The 22,069-nt window shown below is 41.3% G+C and overlaps 2 protein-coding genes across 67 annotated transcripts in view; one reads left to right on the top strand and one right to left on the bottom strand.

The window, feature by feature from the left end:
• The window catches only part of SWT1 (SWT1 RNA endoribonuclease homolog), a 107,721-nt gene extending 87,568 nt beyond the window's left edge, over positions 1-20,153 (bottom strand). For 19 of the 48 annotated variants that reach the window (XR_015143132.1, XR_015143131.1, XR_015143124.1 and 16 more), the window contains exons 1-5: positions 19,799-20,130; positions 12,605-12,688; positions 10,496-10,579; positions 3,367-3,425; positions 69-804 (exon numbers count right to left, since the gene is read on the bottom strand). Coding sequence is in view for 25 of the 48 variants with exons in the window: in XM_086343353.1 (XP_086199479.1) it covers positions 69-804; positions 3,367-3,425; positions 10,496-10,579; positions 12,605-12,679 (954 nt within the window). In the remaining 23 variants the exon portion in view is untranslated. The other 29 variants (XR_015143118.1, XR_015143130.1, XR_015143128.1 and 26 more) reach the window with 11 other exon arrangements.
• An 83-nt stretch (positions 20,154-20,236) lies between these two features.
• The window catches only part of TRMT1L (tRNA methyltransferase 1L), a 34,649-nt gene continuing 32,816 nt past the window's right edge, over positions 20,237-22,069 (top strand). For 12 of the 19 annotated variants that reach the window (XR_015143136.1, XR_015143139.1, XM_086343381.1 and 9 more), the window contains exon 1: positions 20,237-20,728. Coding sequence is in view for 6 of the 19 variants with exons in the window: in XM_086343381.1 (XP_086199507.1) it covers positions 20,476-20,728 (253 nt within the window). In the remaining 13 variants the exon portion in view is untranslated. Of the gene's footprint in view, positions 21,840-22,069 lie in introns of all 19 variants that reach the window. The other 7 variants (XR_015143140.1, XM_086343389.1, XM_086343395.1 and 4 more) reach the window with 4 other exon arrangements.

Genomic DNA, 22,069 nt, shown 5'->3' on the forward strand with positions numbered 1-22,069 from the left:
GAAACAACTCAAACCTAACTATATTTGAACTCTTTACTAAGGTCTGTATTCATTTTGCACTACCTTACCTGGGTTAGGTTTTCACCAGAACTTATATCATTAATTTCTTGATGCTCATGATATGCTCCTTCCCACTCATGAACAGTCTGCTTATATGTGGAATCTGAAAATAAATATTCACTTCTGTGCCTTGTAAACTTTAATGAAAACTGAGTGCCTTCTGGACATTCTTTTTTCTCCTGTTTAGTCTTTAACCTGTTAGAACCTGAACTGAACACATTTTCTTGTACAAGATTTTGGAGGGTATTGCGGGATTTTACCAGGATTTTGAAATTAATCCTTCTCCTAGATTCAAAGGGTTCCTTAATTATCTTGCTGGAATTACAATCCTGAGAAAGTTGGATTCTCTTGCATTTCTCCGAAGCACATTTTTCAGAACTGTCTCTAAATTTATTGGACCTTTCTTTCTTGAATTCCTTCATCTTCTCCCTCTGAGCAAGTAAATGAGGGCTTTTTTTCCCACTTGTCTGGCCTTCAGCTTTTGGTTTCACATCTTTGGCCACCTTAGGACAGCTAAAGTTTTTAATTCCATGGTCCAGCTTACTCTTAACATTTGCCAATTTAATATCTTTAACTTGAAAATCTACACATTTACTTATATCTTTCTTAGTTCCATTTGAAGAAGGACTCTGTGAAATAATCTGATTATTATTTGAATATGATGTTTCCTGGAGTGTAACAAGTCCTTGGGATGAAGAATCAATTTTTGGTCTCTTTCTTGGAGGGTCAGTTTCTACATTCAGTCTGTAAAGTAGCACAGAAAATTAGGTAGGCATTAAAATTAAACATAATATATAATATTGCACTGTATCATTTTAGTTAGGAAATGAAAGAACTGGCCTGATATGAATGTCATTAAAAGTAGAAAATAACTACATTATTAATAAAGGAGAAAGGATTACTCAATAAATGGTGTTGGAATAACTGGTTATTTGGAAAAAAAAAATTTACAGCTTTATATAACATCAGATGATTTAATCCCAAACAGATTAAACATTCAAGTGTAAAATAATTATTTCTATAACTGCTATACTTCATATTAAATACTTAAAAACCATAGAATAAAAAGGGAACATTTATCAGATTTCTTAATAAAGAACTTCTTAAACTTAATAGCAATGGGAAAAATATCACAAAGGGAAACAGTAAATGTAAATGACTACTGCTGCTGCTGCTGCTGCTAAGTCGCTTCAGTCGCGTCCGACCCTGTGCGACCCCATAGACGGCAGCCCACCAGGCTCCCCCATCCCTGGGATTCTCCAGGCAAGAACACTGGAGTGGGTTGCCATTTCCTTCTCCAATGCATGAAAGGGAAAAGTGAAAGTGAAGTCGCTCAGTTGTGTCTGACTTGCAGCGACCCCATGAACTGCAGCCCACCAGCCTCCTCCATTCATGGGATTTTCCAGGCAAGAGTACTGGAGTGGGTTGCCATTGCCTTCCCCGTAAATGACTACAGTAGTATATTAAAAAGTAATAAAACTAAAAGAACTGGGAAATGGCATATGCTACAAATGTGACAGCTTATTAGCCTTCGTAAATAAAAATCTCATCAAAAAGTACTAAGGCTCTAGAAAAAGACATGAACAGAAAACCAATGAAGTAGAAAAAGGAAATGGTTAATAGACATTTTTGGGAGAAATGTTTGACTTCCCTAGCACAGATGTGCTAATTGCGATGTACCATTTTCTTCTATCAAATTAGTCAAGATTGTTAAATAACACTAAATACTGGCAAGAGGTTGTTAAATGGACCCTCTCATATGTTGCCAGTGGAAATGCAAAATGATATAACAGTTCCACAAAGGAATTTGATGATATAATTAAGAATTCTAAAAATGTTATCTTTTAACTTCTTAGTAATTCCCACTTTAGAAATCTAAGGAGAAAAAAGCTAAAAATAGACTAAAAATAATAAGATATTCAATTCAGGATTATCTGTAAGAGCAAAAAGTCAGGTACAAGGTAAATGCTAAAATTTTGGAAATGACTAAGAAACATGTCATTCTACTGAATACAATAAACTATCATAGTCATTTCAAAGGATGTTTATGCAAAATTTTCAAAGACATACAAAATATACTGATATACTATTAAGCAGAAAACAAGCATGGCATAAATCTGTATATATAAGATCATCTCAACAGTTTAAATAAGCATAGTAAACAAGGCAGAAAAAAACATACTAGAATGCTAGAAGCAACAATAGCTAGAGGTGATAATATTTTCCTGCACAACAAAACTAGATATTACTCTGTAGTCAGAAAGAAAGGGGAAAAAATTTGATGAGCCACAATCTATTAATTTATATCAGTAAACCCCTGAATGCCTTTTAAGTGCCTGTCATCCTGCTGGACACTGGGAGGCAGTGGAGGACACATCAAGTATAGTCTTTACCCCTCATTAATTTATCGTCCAGCAGGGGACAAAGAGACCGTAAATAAGTGACTTCTCAAAGAATTCATTATGGCAAGAGCAAACTATAAACATCTCAGAGTTTCCATAGGTGTTTCACCTGAGTCTTCACTTGGTTTTATTTTCTTTGCTCTTTCTACAACAAGATTGCCTATCTTTATTTACCTGTTAATAAATAGCAATAAGACAAAACTTAAATAGGACCCTGTTTGGCACTTATTAGTATATCATATAAGATATTAACTGTAGTAAAGAAAAATCAGGAAAACAACAAATGAAAGAAAATTTTAATAGGACCCTCTAGTTTTCTGAGTATTTTAAAATTCCTATTTGTTCTTCACAACAGTCCTGTGTGGCATATTTCATAGCAATCTATATACCATGGTCCATATGGTCATTAAATAATGAAAACTCAGCATTATAATACCTTTAATTATTCCTACTATTTCCCAAGTTCTCTAGTTGTAGCCACAATCTGTTAAATTAACATGGTTTTAGAGCCATATCAATTCAATAAGATACATATTCTCTTCATGGGTAATATGCAAAGATAATTTATCCAAAATGATTAAATCAGCCTCATAACCTCTTCTATTACTGTATGTAATGAAGTTATGTATCTTGTAAGGGTGTGTCAAAATCAAATTATTTGAGATGCAAAGTAACATTTTTGTTGAAAGTAGTATTTACATAGTATAGAATTCTGATAAGATTTTTTTATTTCACTCAACTTTTTCTTAAATTTATACAAATATTAAGAAAATCATATCTGTGATTTAGCTATAAATATGCGACTACAAAACAGTACTAAACAAAATAAAGGATTCTGCAAATCTAAATATTCAGTCTCACAATTCAAAGCTAAAAAATATACCAAGAAAAAGGGAAAATTTACCTTTTCAGTTCTTGTCTTCTTTTCATATTACAGTACAGAATATCTGCAAGATCTGATTTCTGAAAGAAAAAAGGTATTACTTAGGAAATATAAATTGTGAACTGAGGAAAGAGATTGGGAGACAGTATTTTTCCATACCTATATGTTAGTGAATATGTTAGAGACAGCCTGGGACCTGGGACCCTTTACTGTAACTGCTGCAACACTTGCACCTGGACAGGCCTCTTCTCCAGCAACAAAATACAAAGAAACTATATGAGACTAAAAATAATTGTGTGCATGCTCAGGTGGGGCAAATTATGGACAAAAGACACAAAAAGACCGAAAAACTGCTACTCATGAGGAGCCAGGAGCAAAAAGCAGGGTACTAAGCATGCCTCCGGCAGTCCCTACCACCAGAAAGGTGGGAAAAACACCTCACCCTTCCAGCCCTAAGTCTGTGCACACCCCTAACTTCACCCCATATAACCAGCTAGAGCCAAGATGGCAGAGAGAGAAGGTGCCACAAATAGTGCACTTACCAGATGCTGGTGGTGACCATGACACCCAGGTGGACAGGAGGAACCTCCGAGCAATGGGGTAGAATATAGTGGGGAGCGAGGGGGAAGGGGCAGAGGCTGGACAGGACCGATTCCCCTGAGGAGCAGCTCAGGGAGAGCAGTTCCCAGGCCTTGAGAGGCACACTTACCTCAAGGGAATCATCAGGGAAGAGACCCTCGGAGGTCAGAAGATCAGGGGAATGTACCTGGAACCTACTCGACCCTGGGAAGCCTGCTGAAGCCAGGGGCCTGATCCTCTGTACTCTGAGGATTCCAGAGCCCCTCCAGGCCAGGCTGAGCTTAGGCAACCTGCACCCCATCCCCACCCAGGGCCTTTATCTGCAGCATGGGCCCTGAACATAGGGCCCACCCCCACCTAAGCCCTGCCCTTCAACAGCCAAGACTTTTTCCAGCTTTTGTTCTCTTTTCTCTTTTTTTTCCTATTGCAGTTATGTTTTAGCTTCCAGTGGTTGTTTTACTTCTATCTTTATTTTTTCCTAATATATGTGTTAGTTTTTAAAATTTCACTTTTTGTTGCTGTTGTTGTTACTCTGTGTGGCTTTGTGGCTTGTAGGATCTCAGTTCATGGCCCAGAGGATGGGCCTGAGCTCCTATGGTAGGAGGGCTGAACCTGGCGGTTCTAATAGAGAACCACAGACTCCAGGGAATATTAATTTGCGTCTCTTGTAGGGGTAAGGAGTTTATATTAATATAAAGTCTCTTGGAAGTCCACATCTCAACACCAAGAGGTAGCTCTACCTAACTGCCTGCAAACTCCAGTGCTGGAAGTGAAATGAAAGTCGCTCAGTCATGTCCGACTCTTTGTGACTCCATGGACTGTAGCCCGCCAGACTTCATTGGATTCTTCAGACAAGAATACCGGAGTGGGTAGCCATTCCTTTCTTCAGGGATCTTCCCAACCCAGAGATCAAACCTGGGTCCCTTCCATTGTAGGCAGATTATTTACCTCTGAGCCACCAGGGAAACCCAAATCTCAGAGCAAACAACTAGGAAGACAGAAGCACAGTCCCACCCATCAAAAATATGTGATGACAAAAACCCAAGTTAGAAATAAACAAGCACAATAAAAACCTACAAGACCAAACAAATGAAGAGGAAATAGACAACTTACCTGAAAAAAAATTTATGATAGTAAAAATGATTCCAAAACTCAGAAACAGAATGGAGGCACTGATCAAGAAAATACAAGAAATGTTTAACAAAGACTTAGAAGAACTAAAGAATAAACAGAGATGAACATAATAACCGAAATGAAAAATACACTAGAAGGAATCAATAGCAGAATAACTAAGGCAGAAGAATGAAAAAGTGAAATGGAAGACAGAATGTGGAAATAACAGCCAAGGAACAGGATTAAAAAAAAAAAAAGATTGAAAAAAATTAAAGACAGACCCAGAGAACTCTGCAACAACACTAAATACACTAACATTCAAAATACTGAGTCCTAGAAGAAGGAGGGAAAAGAAATGGTCTGAGAAAATATTCAAAGAGATTATAGTCAGAAACTTTCCTAACATGGGAAAGGATATAGCCACCCAAGTCTGGGAAGTACAGAGAGACCTCTGCAGGATAAACCCTAGGAGAAACACACCAAGACACATACTAATCACACTAACAAAAATCAAATACAAAGAAAAAAAATTAAAAACAGCAAAAAATAACATACAAGGGAATTCCCATAAGGGAATCAATCTCTCAGTTGATTTTTCAGCAGAAACTCTGCAGGCCAGGTCAAAGTGGCAGGAAACAGTTATAGTGATGAAAGAGAAAAATCTATAACCAAGATTACAGCCAGCAAGGATTTCATTCAGATTTGATGGAGAAGTTAAACACAGACAACCAAAAGCTAAGAGAATTCAGCACCACCAAGCCAGCCTTACTTACTCAAGGATTTTAGCCTTCTGATTTAAGTTAGCGTCCTTGGCTCAGTGGTAAAGAATCTGCCTGCCAATGCAAGAGATGCAGGTTCAATCCCTGGGTCAGGAAGATGCCCTGGAGAAGGAAATGGCAATCTACTCCAGTATTCTTGCCTGGGAAATTCCATGGACAGTGGAGCCTGGTAGGCTACAGTGCATGGGGTCACAGAGTTGGACTCAACTTAGGGACTAAACAAAGCCAGCCTACAAAAGGTGCTAATGGAAATTCTCTAGGCAAGAAACAAAAGAGAAGAAGATGACCCACAAAAGTAAACCCAAAACAACTGCTACCAACTCTAGCATTCTCACCTGGAGAATCCCCATGGACAGAGGAGCCTGGTGGGCTACAGTCCATGAGGTCGCAAAAAGTCAGACAGGACTGAGCAACTAAGCACAGCACAGCACCATTTACAATAGCGAGGACATAAAAGCAACCTAGATGTCCATCAACAGATGAATAGATAAAGAAGATGTGGTATATATACACAATGGAATATTACTCAGCCATAAAAAGGAACTAGACTGAGTCATATGCAGTGATGTGGGTGAACCTAGAGTCTGTCAAACGTAATAAAGTAAACCAGAAAGAGAAAAACAAATATCGTACACCAACGCATATATATGGAATCTAGAAAAATGGTACTGATGAACCCATCTGTAGGGTAGGAAAAGGATGCAGACGGCAGAGCACGGACTTAAGGACATTGTGGGAGAAGGACAGGGTGGGGCACACTTAGAGAGTAACACTGATATATATATATGAAAGTGAAGAAGAACTAAAGAGCCTCTTGATGAAAGTGAAAGAGGAGAGTGAAAAAGTTGGCTTAAAGCTCAACATTCAGAAAACGAAGATCATGGCATCCAGTCCTATCACTTCGTGGCAAATAGATGGGGCAACAGTGGAAACAGTGGCTGACTTTATTTTTCTGGGCTCCAAAATCACTGCAGTTGGTGACTGCAGCCATGAAATTAAAAGACGCTTACTCCTTGGAAGAAAAGTTATGACCAACCTAGACAGCATATTCAAAAGCAGAGACATCACTTTGCCAACAAAGGTCTATCTAGTCAAGGCTATGGTTTTTCCAGTGGTCATGTATGGATGTGAGAGTTGTACTATAAGGAAAGCTGAGCGCCAAAGAATTGATGCTTTTGAACTGTGGTGTTGGAGAAGACTCTTGAGAGTCCCTTGGACTGCAAGGAGATCCAATCAGTCCATCCTAAAGGAAATCAGTCCTGAATGTTTATTGGAAGGACTGATGTTGAAGCTGAAGCTCCAATACTTTGGCCACCTGATGCGAAGAGCTGACTCATATGAAAAGACCATGATGCTGGGAAAAATTGAGGGCAGGAGGAGAAGGGGACGACAGAGGACGAGATGGTTGGATGGCATTACCGACTCAATGGACATGAGTCTGAATAAACTCTGGGACTTAGTGATAGACAGGGAGGCCTGGCATGCTGAAGTCCATGGGATAACTAAGAGTGGGACACGATTGAGCGACTGAACTGAATTGAACTGAACCATATGTAAAACAGATATCTAGTGGGAGGTTGCTATATACTACAGGGAACTCAACTCCATGCTCTATGATGACCTAGAGGAGTGGGACTGGGGTGGGGTGGGAGGGAGGCTCAAGAGGGAGGGGATATATGTATACATATACCTGATTCACGTTGTTATACAGCAGAAACTAATACAACATTGTAAAGCAATTTTACTCTAATTTTTAAAAAATAAATTTAAAAAAGAAACAAGGCAGCTCCCACCTCAGTGACTGAGAAAGCAAAGGAACTGTTCCTTGTTCTCCCTCTCCCGGCTGTAGCAGGCACCCCATTGAAATCTTACCTGAACTTCTTATCTGACATCTGATCACTTTCTGTTGACTATGGGCAGGCCAACAACCCTGGTTGGTATCAGGTTGACACAATAATTTTCTTAATCCTTGCAATAATCTCATGAGACAGATATTATTAGTATCTCATTTTACAGACAAAGTACCCAAGGCTCAAATAGAGCAAAATATTCTCAACGTTACAGAGCAAGTTAGTCGCAGAGCCATGATCTGAAACCAGATTTCTCTACCCTTTCTATTCTACCACCCTGTCTCTCTAGGGGCAGAGGGCTACAGACAATAAAAATAACAGAGAAAGAGGATATAGTCCCTGTCCTAAAGAACTCAGAGTAAAGCAGTCCCTGTCCTAAAGAGCTCAGAGTAAAGCAAAGGGAAAAAGTAGAAAGAAGTACAAGGATATATACAATAAACAATAAAATAAAGCAGAACAATAAACATTAAGTTGTAAAAGAGTTTAAAAGATCGAAACCCCAAAGTTGGGATGTTCCAAGGAAAAAAAGTAGGCCAAAAATATGCTAAAGGTTGAGCATATATTGAATAAAGATAAATGCATAAAAGAAAAAGGCATTCTCCATTAAAAATGCTTAGGCATTCTAAGAAGCTGGAGACGACTGGTATAAATTCAGCAGAGAGAAAATAAACTAGCCTACCTAGAAGGGCTGTTTTGAGAAAGAAGAAAAATGAAAACTGGATACTTAAGGTATGACCAAATTTAAAAGGGTCCTGACTCTTTCTGACCCCATGGACTATACAGTCCATGGAATTCTCCAAGCCAGAATACTGGAGTGGGTAGGTATTCCCTTCTCCAGGGGATCATCCCAAACCAGGGATCGAACTCAGGTCTCCCGCATTGCAGGCGGATTCTTACCAGCTGAGCCACCAGGGAAGCCCAAATGGTAAACTAAAAAACTAAGTGAAGATTTTTCAACAGAGGAGAAATATGATGAAATCAGTGTTTTAAGAAGGTTAATACAGCAAGAATTGCAACAGCAGTTCCATTATGTGAAAACAAACTCTTAAAAACCCAAATCTGCATTCATGGAACTTTCACAACTGCCGGGGTCCAGCCCCAGCAGGATCCAGGGGTACCCTCAGGATGATGGCTTAGGCAATAAGGATAGCAAAGCGGAGAGATCAGAGGCTTGATCTTCCTTGATTAACACAGAAAGCCAATAAAGCTCCTGTGCCCCAAGGAGTCATCCTGAAAGAAGAACAGAGAGAGAAAAGGAGAGAAAAGAACGACATGGGGAGACCAAGCTTCGGTGAGCGAGGCCCATAACTTTATTTTCAAAAGGAACTTTTATACCTTGACTTGTACACAGAGGGAAATGAAAGATGAAGTCATACAGAGTCAGCCGAAACACTACATAAAACCAGGATTTTTTATGCATACCTTTCCCATAAACAATGTTGTGTACATTATCTTCTAGCCTTGGAGGCCTGTGGACATTTTATGACTCTTTTTTGATAAAGCCTGCTCAACCAAAAAACTTATTTTCCCTTGAAGTGTTTTTTCTTTACATTTCTAATCTATGTCAGCCTCAGAAAGTGCTAAACAGAGTTACATTCTCAGGGAGCAAAGGTGCAGTAAGTTACAACAAAGAAAGAACCAATTAGCTCAAAGGTCTGATGTGGTTAATTCCAAGGCTGTTACTTGTTTTCTTTACATTCCAACTATGTTAACCAACGCACTCCCAGGTGCACAATGGATAAGGGATATGGGCACTTGGCAGCAAGCATTGGCCCAATAATGAAGCCCTTTACCAGTACTATCTATTCTAATAATTTTTCATCCCTTAAAGGACTCTATGCTCATTAGGACTTTTAGAATGTTTTGGCTTCCCATGCCTTTCAAGGTTGGGGAGTTGTGAACAATCATGTGTGTTAATTGCAAGAATATGGATAAACCTGTCAGGCAAGCTAGAAAGCCATCAGAGGGGTTAAAATAGAAATATTCCTTTCATGCCCAGGAGACTTATTAACTAAAGCTCTAAGCTGACTTTTTCCAGAGAAAGGTGGTCGGCGATAGCCCCCTGTTAATGTCAGAAGAGTTGGTGAAAGGCATAATATAATAAACAGTAGACAGATTCTAGTTTTGGGGTAGATGCTGAAGCAGATTCAGGGGGTCCCTCGAGCCATGATCTGCCTTGCTTGTCATGGCTCTTCCACATGACCTTGTCATGGGTGGGATCTCCCGGGTGGCTCCCGGCACACAACTATTTTCTCTTATTACCTACAACAACTGTGCAGCAATCTTCATATACGCCTAACTCTTCCCTTGAATGTGGTGAGCACTTCGCAACCATCCATGTACCAGGTTGATGTGTTTAGTCTGCTGTCACTGTTCCATATTATTTGGCAGACAGTGGAAAAAAATCTGGACTTCACTTTGTTGCTGCAAACAATTTTGTGTCCTTTCACAAGTCACTTAACTTTCTGGATCTCAATTTCTGAATCTGAAAATGCAAACACTATCTCTGCCCTGGTGACTTCAAAATGAAATTGTAAAGACAAATTTAACCACATACAGGAAAAGACTTAAAAATTGTCTAAATTTATATTTACGTTGTCTAATCCCACATGATAGGATCTATTAGCACAAAGGAAGAATTTGATAAATGCTTTTCGGTGAGCAGCAGGGAAAAGCTGCTTTTCCATCTATCGGCTATCAAAAAGCACGTATAATATCAAGAAAAAATTAATGGAAAAGTAGTAGGGGAGTTTATATCATAAAGCTTTCAATTGTACATTAAAACTTTAACATAATTTTTAGAGTTAGTTACAGTATCTAAATACTCACTAGTTTTCTCTTCTCTGATGACACTGATCTTACAGAGCAAGTTGAACAAGGAGAACTTACTGATGCTTTTTTCTCTCTCTTATCCTAAGAATGTCATTTGGAAAAAAAGAAAAGCACAAAATAAAGCACAGTGTAAGACAGCATTCTTTTATCAATGTCGTTGTAAATCAAGATTCCTTCTGCATTAATAATAAGTTTCAGAAGAGAACAATATTTATTTATTTAGCTGTATTGGGTCTTTGTTGCTGTGCACAGGCTTTCTCTAGTTGCAGAGAGCAGGGACTATTCTCTAGTTGTGGTAGGAGAGCCTTCTCACTGCAGTGGCTTCTCTTGTTACAGAGAAAAAGCTCTAGGTGCGAGGGCTTCAGTAGCTGCAACACCTAGGCTCAGCAGTTGTGCTGCACAGGCAGCAGTTATGGCTCTCAGGCTCTGGAGCAAGTTGGGCTCAGTAGCTGCGGCTTACAGGCTTAGTTGCTCTTTGGCATGTGGAATCTTCCCGGACCAGGGATCAGAACCGTGTCCCCTCCATTGGTAGTTGGGTTCTTATTCACCATACCACCAGGGAAGTCCGGGAACAATGTTTAAAGGCATACAAACATTGGTAAGAGGAAAGGAGACTTAACTAGAAATCAGAAGATCTAAGTGGTCTTGAATTAGGAATGAGATGGGATAGAAGTGGGCTTCTCTGGTGGCTCACATGTTAAAGAATCTGCTTGCAATGCAGGAGACCTGGGTTCAATTCCTGAGTCAGGAAGATCCCTTGAAGAACGGAATGGCTACCAACTCCAGTATTCTTGCCTGGAGAATTCCACGGACAGAGGAGGCTGGTGGGCTACAGTCCATGGAGTTGTAAGAGTTGGACGTGACTGAGTGACTAACACTTTTACTTTTTCACTTTCACTTGGGATAGAGGTAATATAGCAGAAAGTTGCAGACAGCTCACATAAGGACATTGGGAAATGGTACTACCATAGTGATACTTAGTCTTCTACAAAGCAAAACCATATACCCAGTTATTTTTTCAGTGGCTCCTGAATTCAACAGACCCAGGAGAAACGTATTTCAAGTACTTACCGTGTATCAAAGACACTTTTCTAGACAGTGAGAACAGATTAGTGAAAAAAAAATAAAAGTCCCTGCTGTCATACAGGTTACACCTATTGCAGGTTTAACTTACAAATAAGTTAAGTAATATATTTAGTGTATCAGATGATGCTATTAAAAAAATAATAATAATAAAGCAGAAAAAGGGGTCAGGAAGGGCTGGGAGGCAAGGGTGAGGCTGGTGCAATTTTAAACAAAGTAGTCAAAATGGGTCCCCACCGGTAATTTGACACCTGAATGGAGACCTAATGAAATGAAGGAACAAACCCTGTGAGTAGCTAGGGAAAGTTAAAGGGAGTAACAGCAAGCACAAAGCAGGAATGTGCCTGGCTTACTGGAGCAGCAATAAGGAAGCCAAGGAGTGCAGAAAGCAAAGGGAGAATGAGATGGAGATGAGATAGTGACAGTAATGTGTTTTCTGTCCCAGCAAAAGACATTAACTTTTTCTCTGAAGTGGAAAATCACTAGAAAATATTGAGCAGAAGAGTGACATGATTTAACATTTTAATAGGATCACTGTGCCTGTTATGGTGAGAGCACAAGAAGGCAAAGGTAGAAAGCAAGCTGTCTGCCTGGATCATGGTGATAGCAGTGGGAGTGGGAGTCACACTCAGCTGACAGAATTTGCTGATAGATGGGATGCAGGCAGAGCATGATGCCCAGGGTTTTGGTCCAAGCAACTTAAAGAATGTAACTGCAATTTACCACATTGAGAACACTGAGGCTGGGCACTTGCGAGAGTACAGTTTAAGAGGAGAAAGAGCCAAAAAGGATGCTGCCAAGCCTCAGTTTCTTCATTTGTATAATTGGGATAATAATAGTACCTACCTCATAGAGTTGAGAGGAATAAATAAAATAATGAAGGAAAAGAAAAACAAATGACTCTCGGTCAGAAGAACAAAATATTTACATAACTTGTTTTAACACTGAGGTATATTTTTTTCATCACACAAAAATAAAACTGCAAAACAGGGTATCTTTAGGTCAATAAGTCAAAATTCTTACTTCAATATTGGATGATGGGGTGGTGCCTTTTCTCCGAGACGTCTCCTTTTTTTCACAAGATTCTTTGTTGGACATTTTGCAAAGCTAAAAGAAACATCAAAAACACATTATGTGTGTGGGTTTTTTTTTTAACCATTGCTACAACAAAAACATTAGAAATCATACTTTTTTCAGTTTCTTAAAGATTGGAGCTTTATAAAAATAATTTTTGTATTTTACCCATTCTCAACATGATAGGATTGTCTCATTGTTCCACTTTACTTATATTCTGCCTCATGACCTGTTTCCTTCCATCAGTGTGGGGATGGTCACCTTTTAAGAAAGACTCTCAAAAGTATGCCTTTAAGGCAAACTTCTCTCTCTAGCGTCACATTCCCATTTTCAATTGCCTGCAGGACTATTATATTTTGCCCCAACCACACCTCAAAACCAATTAGTCACTAAATCTTCATTTTCTCAACATACGCTCCATCTCTCACTGAGTGAGATGTCGGGCAAAACACGTACATTTTTTGAGTCCTAGTTCCACTATGTGTAAAATAGAGATAACTCATCCAAGAGGGTTTTTTAAAAACTTAAATGAAACTATGGATGTAAAAGCACCTTGTACAAGATAGTACACAGTTCAGTTCAGTTCAGTCACGTCCAACTCTTCACAAACCCATGAATCACAGGATGCCAGGCCTCCCAGTCCGTCACCAACTCCTGGAGTTCACTCAGACTCATGTCCATTGAGTCGGTGATGCCATCTAGCCACTCATCCTCTGTCGTCCCCTTTTCCTCCTGCCCCCAATCCCTCCCAGCATCAGAGTCTTTTCCAATGAGTCAACTCTGCGCATGAGGTGGCCAAAGGACTGGAGTTTCAGCTTTAGCATCAGTCCTTCCAAAGAACACCCAGGGCTCATCTCCTTTAGAATGGACTGGTTGGATCTCCTTGCAGTCCAAGGGACTCTCAAGAGTCTTCTCCAACACCACAGTTCAAAAGCATCAATTCTTCGGCGCTCAGCTTTCTTCACAGTCCAACTCTCACATCCATACATGACTACTGGAAAAACCATAGGCTTGACTAGACGGACCTTTGTTGGCAAAGTAATGTCTCTGCTAGATCTAGGTTGATCATAACTTTTCTTCGAAGGAGTAAGCGTCTTTTAATTTCATGGCTTCAGTCACCATCTGCAGTGATTTTGGAGCCCCCCAAAAATAAAGTCTGACATGGTTTCCCCATCTATTCCCCATGAAGCGATGGGACCAGATGCCATGATCTTCGTTTTCTGAATGTTGAGCTTTAAGCCAATTATTTCACTCTCCTCTTTCACTTTCATCAAGAGGCTCTTTAGTTTCTCTTCACTTTCTGTCATAAGGGTGGTGTCATCTGCATAGCTGAGGTTATTGATATTTCTCCCGGCAATCTTGATTCCAGCTTGTGATTCTTCCAGCCCAGCGTTTCTCATGATGTACTCTGCATAGAAGTTAAATAAGCAGGGTGACAATATACAGCCTTGACATACTCCTTTTCCTATTTGGAACCAGTCTGTTGTTCCATGTCCAGTTCTAACTGTTGCTTCCTGACCTGCATATAGGTTTCTCAAGAGGCAGGTCAGGGTCTGGTATTCCCATCTCTTTCAGAATTTTCCACAGTTTATTGTGACCCACACAGTCAAAGGCTTTGCTGCTATTGCTAAGTCACTTCAGTCATGTCCGATTCTGTGCGACCCCATAGACGGAAGCCCACCAGGCTCCCCCGTCCCTGGGATTCTCCAGGGAAGAACACTGGAGCGGGCTGCCATTTCCTTCTCCAATGCATGAAAGTGAAAAGTGAAAGGAAGTCGCTCAGTCGTGTCCGACTCTTAGCGACCCCATGGACTACAGCCTACCAGGCTCCTCTATCCATGGGATTTTCCAGGCAAGAGTACTGGAGTGGGGTGCCATTGCCTTCTCTTTGGCATAGTCAATAAAACAGAAATAGATGTTTTTCTGGAACTCTCTTGCTCTTTCGATGATCCAGCGGATGTTGGCAATTTGATCTCTGGTTCCTCTGCCTTTTCTAAAACCAGCTTGAACATCTGGAAGTTCACGGTTCATGTATTGCTGAAGCCTGGCTTGGAGAATTTTGAGCATTACTTTACTAGCGTGTGAGATGAGTGCAATTGTGGGGTAGTTTGAGCATTCTTTGGCAGTGCCTTTCTTTGGGATTGGAATGAAAACTGACCATTTCCAGTCCTGTGGCCACTGCTGAGTTTTCCAAATTTGCTGGTATATTGAGTGCAGAACTTTCACAGTATCATCTTTCAGGATTTGAAATAGCTCAACTGGAATTCCATTACCTCCACTAGCTTTGTTCGTAGTGATGCTTTCTAAGGCCCACTTGACTTCGCATTCCAGGATGTCTGGTTCTAGGTCAGTGATCACACCATCATGATTATCTTGGTCATAAAGATCTTTTTTGTACAGTTCTTCTGTGTATTCCTGCCACCTCTTCTTAATATCTTCTGCTTCTGTTAGGTCCATACCATTTCTGTCCTTTATCAAGCACATCTTTGCATGAAATATTCCCTTGATATCTCTAATTTTCTTGAAGAGATCTCTAGTCTTCCCCATTCTGTTGTTTTCCTCTATTTCTTTGCGTTGATCACTGAGGAAGGCTTTCTTATCTCTTCTTGCTATTCTTTGGAACTCTGCATTCAGATGCTTATATCTTTCCTTTTCTCCTCTGCTTTTTGCTTTCCTTCTTTTCACAGCTATTTGTAAGGCCTCCCCAGACAGCCATTTTGCTTTTTCCCATTTCTTTTCCATGGGGATGGTCTTGATCCCTGTCTCCTGTACAATGTCACGAACCTCCATCCATAGTTCATCAGGCACTATATCAGATCTAGTCCCTTAAATCTATTTCTCACTTCCACTGTATAATCATAAGGGATTTGATTTAGGTCATACCTGAATGGTCTAGTGGTTTTCCCTACTTTCTTCAATTTAAGTCTGAATTTCGCAATAAGGAGCTCATGATCTGAGCCACAGTCAGCTCCTGGTCTTGTTTTTGCTGACTGTATAGAGCTTCTCCATCTTTGACTGCAAAGAATATAATCAACCTAATTTCGGTGTTGACCATCTGATGATGTCCATGTGCAGAGTCTTCTCTTGTGTTGTTGGAAGAGGGTGTTTGCTATGACCAGTGCGTTCTCTTGGCAAAATTCTATTAGCCTTTGCCCTGCTTCATTCCATATTCCAAGGCCAAATTTGCCTGTTACTCCAGGTGTTTCTTGACTTCCTGCTTTTGTATTCTAGTCCCCTATAATGAAAAGGACTTCTTTTTTGGGTGTTAGTTCTAAAAGGTCTTGTAGGTCTTCAGAGAACCGTTCAACTTCAGCTTCTTCAGCATTACTGGTTGGGGCATAGACTTGGATTACTGTGATATTGAATGGTTTGCCTTGGAAGCAAACAGAGATCATTCTGTCGTTTTTGAGATTGCATCCAAGTACTGCATTTCAGACTCTTTTGTTGACCATGATGGCTACTCCATTTCTTCTAAGGGATTCCTGCCTGCAGTAGTATATATAATGGTCATCTGAGTTAAATTCACTCATTCCAGTCCATTTTAGTTCACTGATTCCTAGAACGTCAATGTTCACTCTTGCCATCTCCTGTTTGACCACTTCCAATTTGCTTTGATTCATGGACCTAACATTCCAGGTTCCTATCAATATTGCTCTTTACGGCATCGGACCTTGCTTCCATCACCAGTCACATCCACAGCTGGGTATTGTTTTTGTTTTGGCTCCATCTCTTCATTCTTTCTGGAGTTATTTCTCCACTGATCTCCAGTAGCATATTGGGCACCTGCTGACCTGGGGAGTTCCTCTTTCAGTATCCTATCATTTTGCCTTTTCATACTGTTCATGGGGTTCTCAAGGCAAGAATACTGAAGTGGTTTGCCATTCCCTTCTCCAGTGGACCACATTCTGTCAGATAGTACATAGTAGAGTGTAAAAAAATACTGGCTTCAGCAATTGTCTTTCTGCTAGACCCTGAGCTTCTTGAAGAGTACACTGTATCGAAAATTTAGGAGGTGTTCATAAATGCCCTCTGAGTAAATGAGTAGGTGAATTTTTCTTTCCCAGAATAGTGATTGTTCATTCTGAGTCACTTTCAACTCTTGCTCATTGCAGTCCCTCTGTCCATTTCTTATCCCAGTCTCCCTTTTCCAGCCTGGGTCTGGATCAAGTCTATACTGCTGTTACTGACAGAAAGAAAGAAACCTGCACACAGTCATCCCCAATGGTCATAAACACTTTAAAGATAATATATATAATCATCCTGTACTGGAACACAGAGGCCAGAGATTGGGAACATCACCAGATTTGCTGGGGCAAGAAGATATAAAGGGGTTCACAAGCAAAGTCCAAAGGAGAGTTTATTGCTGCTAGTGATATGTATAGGACTTCCATGTGACACAGAGACGGTAAAGAACGAGCCTGCGATGCAGGAGACCAGAGTTCGATCCCTAGGTCAGGAGGATCCCCTGGAGAGGGAATGGCAACTCACTCTAGTATTCTTGCCTGATAATCCCATGGAAAGAGGAGTCTGGCAGGCTACAGTCCATGGGGTCGCAAAGAGTCAGACATGACTGAACAACTAACACACACACACAACACACACACAGACAGAGTGATAAGTACTGATGCTAAGAACATAACAAAGACTAGAAACCAAGCAATTACAAGTACTCCTGGTCAAACATGATCACAGTAAGTGAAGTTCTATAAAAGAATGATCAATTACACTAAATCAAACTTGTAGAATGTTTTGAAGAATATGGAACAAAGAAAATACTGAAACCAGAAATCTAATAATAATAAAAATTAATAAAACAGGCAACATATACTTCTAATGACAGATTCTAAATTATCCAGAAATTTTGCCTTTTAAGATAATTCATGGCAATAATTAAATTCACAGTTGAGCTTCCAGATTACAGGAATAATCTTCATTTTTCTTTCTTGTTCCAAGGATCCCATTCCATGGGGAGAAAGGTATAAGGAAAAACAATAACTTCCATGAAATAAATTGCTTAAAGCAATGGGTTGGTTTTTTTACCTTTTACAATTTAAACCCTTTCATGTTGTGCTTTGAATACACACACACACACACACACATATACACAAAACCAATTTGAATCTATTATCCATAAGACAAATCAGAAAAAAAAAAATACTGCAGAGAGTAGACTATCAAAAGAAAAACACCTACATATGTACTGTGACAAATTATATTAGTGTACCATTCATACCAATTTTATGGAAATCAAAATATAAACTAAATGAGTGGAGATTTCCTGTGCTGGCCTGCTTCCCAATTGGCTCCTGATCTCTGCTGCCACCGTCTCTTATGAAGTTTCCTCTCACAATAAGTAGAGATGACCTGTGCAACCAACAGGATATATTTATATAATATGTGGCCAGGTCAAATAACACACTGTGGCTTCTGCCTTTCTCTGTCTTGAATTGTTCACCCTAGGAAAAGCCAGCCACCATATCATGAAGACATTCAAGTAACCCTAGGAAAAGCCCACCAAGGAAGAGCTGAAACCTTTTGCCAAAAATGAATGGACTTATAGGCGTGTGAGTTGGCCACCCTTGAAGCTGATCCTGCAGCCTTAATCAAGCATCCACTAGGCAGCATCCCTTGCAAGTATCTCACTGCAATGTGATGAGAGACCCTAAGGCAGATACACCCAGAAAGCCATTTCTGAATTCCTGACTCATATCTACTGTGGGGTAAGAAGTGTATTTGGTTGTCTTAAGCCATAAAGTTTTGAAGAACTTACGCAGCAATAGATGAGTAATATACTCAATATAATTTTTCAAACTTTGAAGATGCCTTCTTTAGGATGGCTCAAGAGCAGGGACCATGCTTGGGAATTCTGATTAAAATTCCACAGAATACACAGACTAAAAATCTAGCCCTTTTCATCTTCTGGTTTTCAACTGGTATTAATGAAATTGACATCCTAAATCAAGCTTTCAATTAACCATCCATTCTTTCACAAATTAAAACATCACTGGTTCCTAGATGATGCATAAATATCCACTACTCATGCCTGCAAACTATAATGTTATTTTCTCATTTTTAATTAACTGTTAAGACCAGTGAGGCAGTATATACATCCAGGAATACTAGTTAAAACTTGTGGATGGGGCCACTAAGAGGGCTTTAGAATCACAATTCACAAAAACTTCCATGGGATAAATTGTTTAACTGGGGAGGAGAGGAGGGGGAAACCCCTCCACATATACTTTCTAAGTTCTGGGAGGGAGGACCACATTCCTGTTTTGAGTTTCGAAATGCCAAAAAAAGCACACTCGCTCTCCCCTGGGTACTGAAAACAAATAGAAAATAAACAGACCAAGAAGAAAACTATTAAGTATCACTTTTATTAACTAGGAAAACCGAACGGGAAGTGCGAATACCTGAGACTAAAAGAAGACTCCCTCTCCCTTCCTGCTTCCTGTAAAATTCGGACCAGTGTAGGCAGAGCAGTCAGAAAACAAGGCATTCCTCTTGACTCCCGCAGTGGCCTTGAAGGAGCGCGCCTTAAACTCAAGCAGGCTCGGAGAGTAAAGAGAAGTACGGAGGCCTGGAAACTTAACAGACGCCTTGAGGAATCTGAATCGCATCAGTCAAGTGCCCTGAAGCTCCACACATTCAGGAGCCTTGGATATTAAAAGCCTAAATGTAAGCATAGGCTCTTCTCCCCACTCCTGGGCCCCAGCAATTCACCATCCACAGGAATCTTACAGCCACAGCGCGGCGCTGCTATTGGGAATACGTAGGTTAAAACAAAATTAAAAGGAAAAGAGTGTTCAGATCATGGTGTGATCTGAAGAGCAGACCGCCATCTGGAAGTCCACCTAACTGACAAGCGGCCCAGAAACCGCCTAATCCCGCGGACTCGGTTAGAAACACACTGCACCCAACCCGTGGCGAGAGGCTGCCCGGAAGGCAGAGCCGGGCCAGAACCACACCCTTCACAGAGCAGGCTCAACCCCGGGTCCGCCCACAGAGTCGCCCCGCCCAGGCTCGAGAGGCCCCCGAATCCTCCGTCCGTCCCGCCGGCTGCCCCCTTTCGGTCCCGGAGTGAGGCATGGAGAGTACCCACCGAAACGTCAACTAACCCCTCGGCTTCCCTACGTTACTTACCAGAGGCCGCGCCGGTTGCGATTTGGGACGCCCAAACCCTGAGAAAGGGACCCCGAGCGCGACGCCCGCTGGGAAATGTAGTTCTGCGCTCGGAAGGTAGCTGGCGCTCGAACGCTCCGGAGCATTTGTTTGAAGTGAAGTGAAGGCGCTCAGTCGTGTCCGACTCTTTGCGACCCCATGGACTGTAGCCTACCAGGCTCCTCTGTCCATGGGATGTTCCAGGAACGTTTGTTTAGCTTTGCATTTACTTCCTCCAAGCCCTTGGCACCACCCCCCCGCCCCGCTCCGCCCCGAGCGGCGCGGTGCACTCTGGGTATTGTAGTTTTGATTGCGTTCGGTGGTTGACGGCTAGAACGGAGACGCACGGTGGAAACGGAACTCTCTGACCTCATTGGACGCCATCCCCCAGCATGCTCCTGCGCAGGCGGGGCTGTCGTCGTAACGCCTCGGGGAAAAGGAAGCGGACGGGACCGCGAATTGCTGCCTGTGGCTTTTAATTTTTCTGCTGACTGGATTTGGTCACTGATTCTTCATCTTTTGTCTGTTGCACGCATCTCGCCCTCCCCATTTGCTTCCCCACTTCTCGGATCCGGCCCTCTGGGCTTTCACGCCATTTCTCTCACTCCGCAGTGAGCCCCTGCTGGTCCCCGGGCGGGCCTGGCAAGGAGGCGGTAACTATGGAGAATATGGCGGAGGAGGAGCTGCTGCCCCAGGAGAAGGAGGAGGTGGTCCAGGTCCCGGTCCCGACCCCGACCCCGGACTCGGCTCGGGTCCCAGCGCCGGCCCCGGATTCGGCTCCGGTCTCGGCCTCGACCCCGGCCCCGGCCTCGGCTCCGACTCCGGCCTCGGCTCCAGTCCCAGCCCCTGCCCTGGCCCAGGCTTCGGCCCTGTCCCCGTCCCTAGCCTCTGCCCCTGATGAGGCTGAAAGCAGTAAGTGCAGGGAGGCCCAGATCTTTCTGCCGCAGGAGAAGCAAGAAAGTGCGCCTTGCTGGGGAGTAGGGGAGGCCCTTCTTCACTGGAATGGTTTTTACGGGGGAAAAGGCAGTTTTAGCGAAATGGGGGGAGGAACGAGGGACCCGTATAGCGGTAAAAACGGGTACAGGGTGGGGGACGGCATCTCCACAAACCTCGGGGATCTCACAGGGAAGGATCTGTGGAGGCCAGTGGTGCTGCAGGTGGAAGGAAATAATGGGATCGTGGACGTCTTCTTTAAAGGAGGTCTTTTTCTGGTACAGAAATTAGAAGTTACACCTCATTTGGTAGTTTCCCTCTCAGCCCTGTCTGCCATATTTCCCTGTGTCCTTTAAAATATGATAGAGTAACCGAGTTTACTGTAGTAGGTGCTAACTGCCAAGATTTAGAAACCGTTGCTGTCAATTAGGTTTTATGTCTAGAAATAGACACGAGATGGGGTTTTTCTCATTTTTTCTTTAGCAGCTTGCCTCCAAAAAGAATTTGGGGCTGACGAGTAGTTTAAGATAGAGTGACTAAATTATAGATGTTTTCCCTCAGACGTAAATACGCATTGAGTTTTGTACGTTTCTCCAAGTCGGCTGTCGAAAATTAATAGCCTGTATTAATTGTGCTTGCATGTTTTATAAGTGATGGTTTATTAGGCCATAAAAGAATTTAAAAGATTGATAAGTAACACTTTATCAAGAATCGTCTGAACATTTTTAAACGTAAGCTCTGAGAAACTTTTCTTTAAAAATTTTGTCCCCAGATTGACCTTTATGCTTTTTCTGAATCATAACAACAACAAAAATCTTAATTTGTTGTCTTTCCTACTTCTAAGCCAGTTTTGAGGTTAATGTGTAAAAAAAAAACACATTTCAGTAGTTATAATCTAATAGAATTATTTCTGCAATTTTTAAACAACATACAGATTGCTAAGGAGTAGGGTGGATCACAGAAAAGACCAAGGTCAGAATGCCTCAGGTGGGCCTCTCCTCATCCCGGAAGATCAAAGCTAGTTAAGTGCTAAATAAGGCCAATTGTTTCTTCCGAAACTGCAATGGGGGAAGAGCAGATAAACTCCAGAGTAAGATATCCTCCTAAAACTCACCTCTAGATATGGTCTTTTTATGTGCTTGAGCAGCTTTAGGGGATGTATGCTTTCTCCATCTCCCTACCATCATGAATATGTTAAACATAGTTTGGGAAGATTTATTCAGATATTCCAGAATTTATGAGTATTTAAAGAATGTGTGATGTTTGAAAAACCTGAAAATGCATTTCTGGAACAAATAGTGATTAAGAAATTGGAAATGC

This window comes from Bos grunniens, chromosome 16, assembly GCF_055505025.1.
Source record: "Bos grunniens cultivar Pamir isolate PY7600 chromosome 16, Bosgru_T2T1.0, whole genome shotgun sequence".
NCBI lineage: Eukaryota > Metazoa > Chordata > Mammalia > Artiodactyla > Bovidae > Bos > Bos grunniens.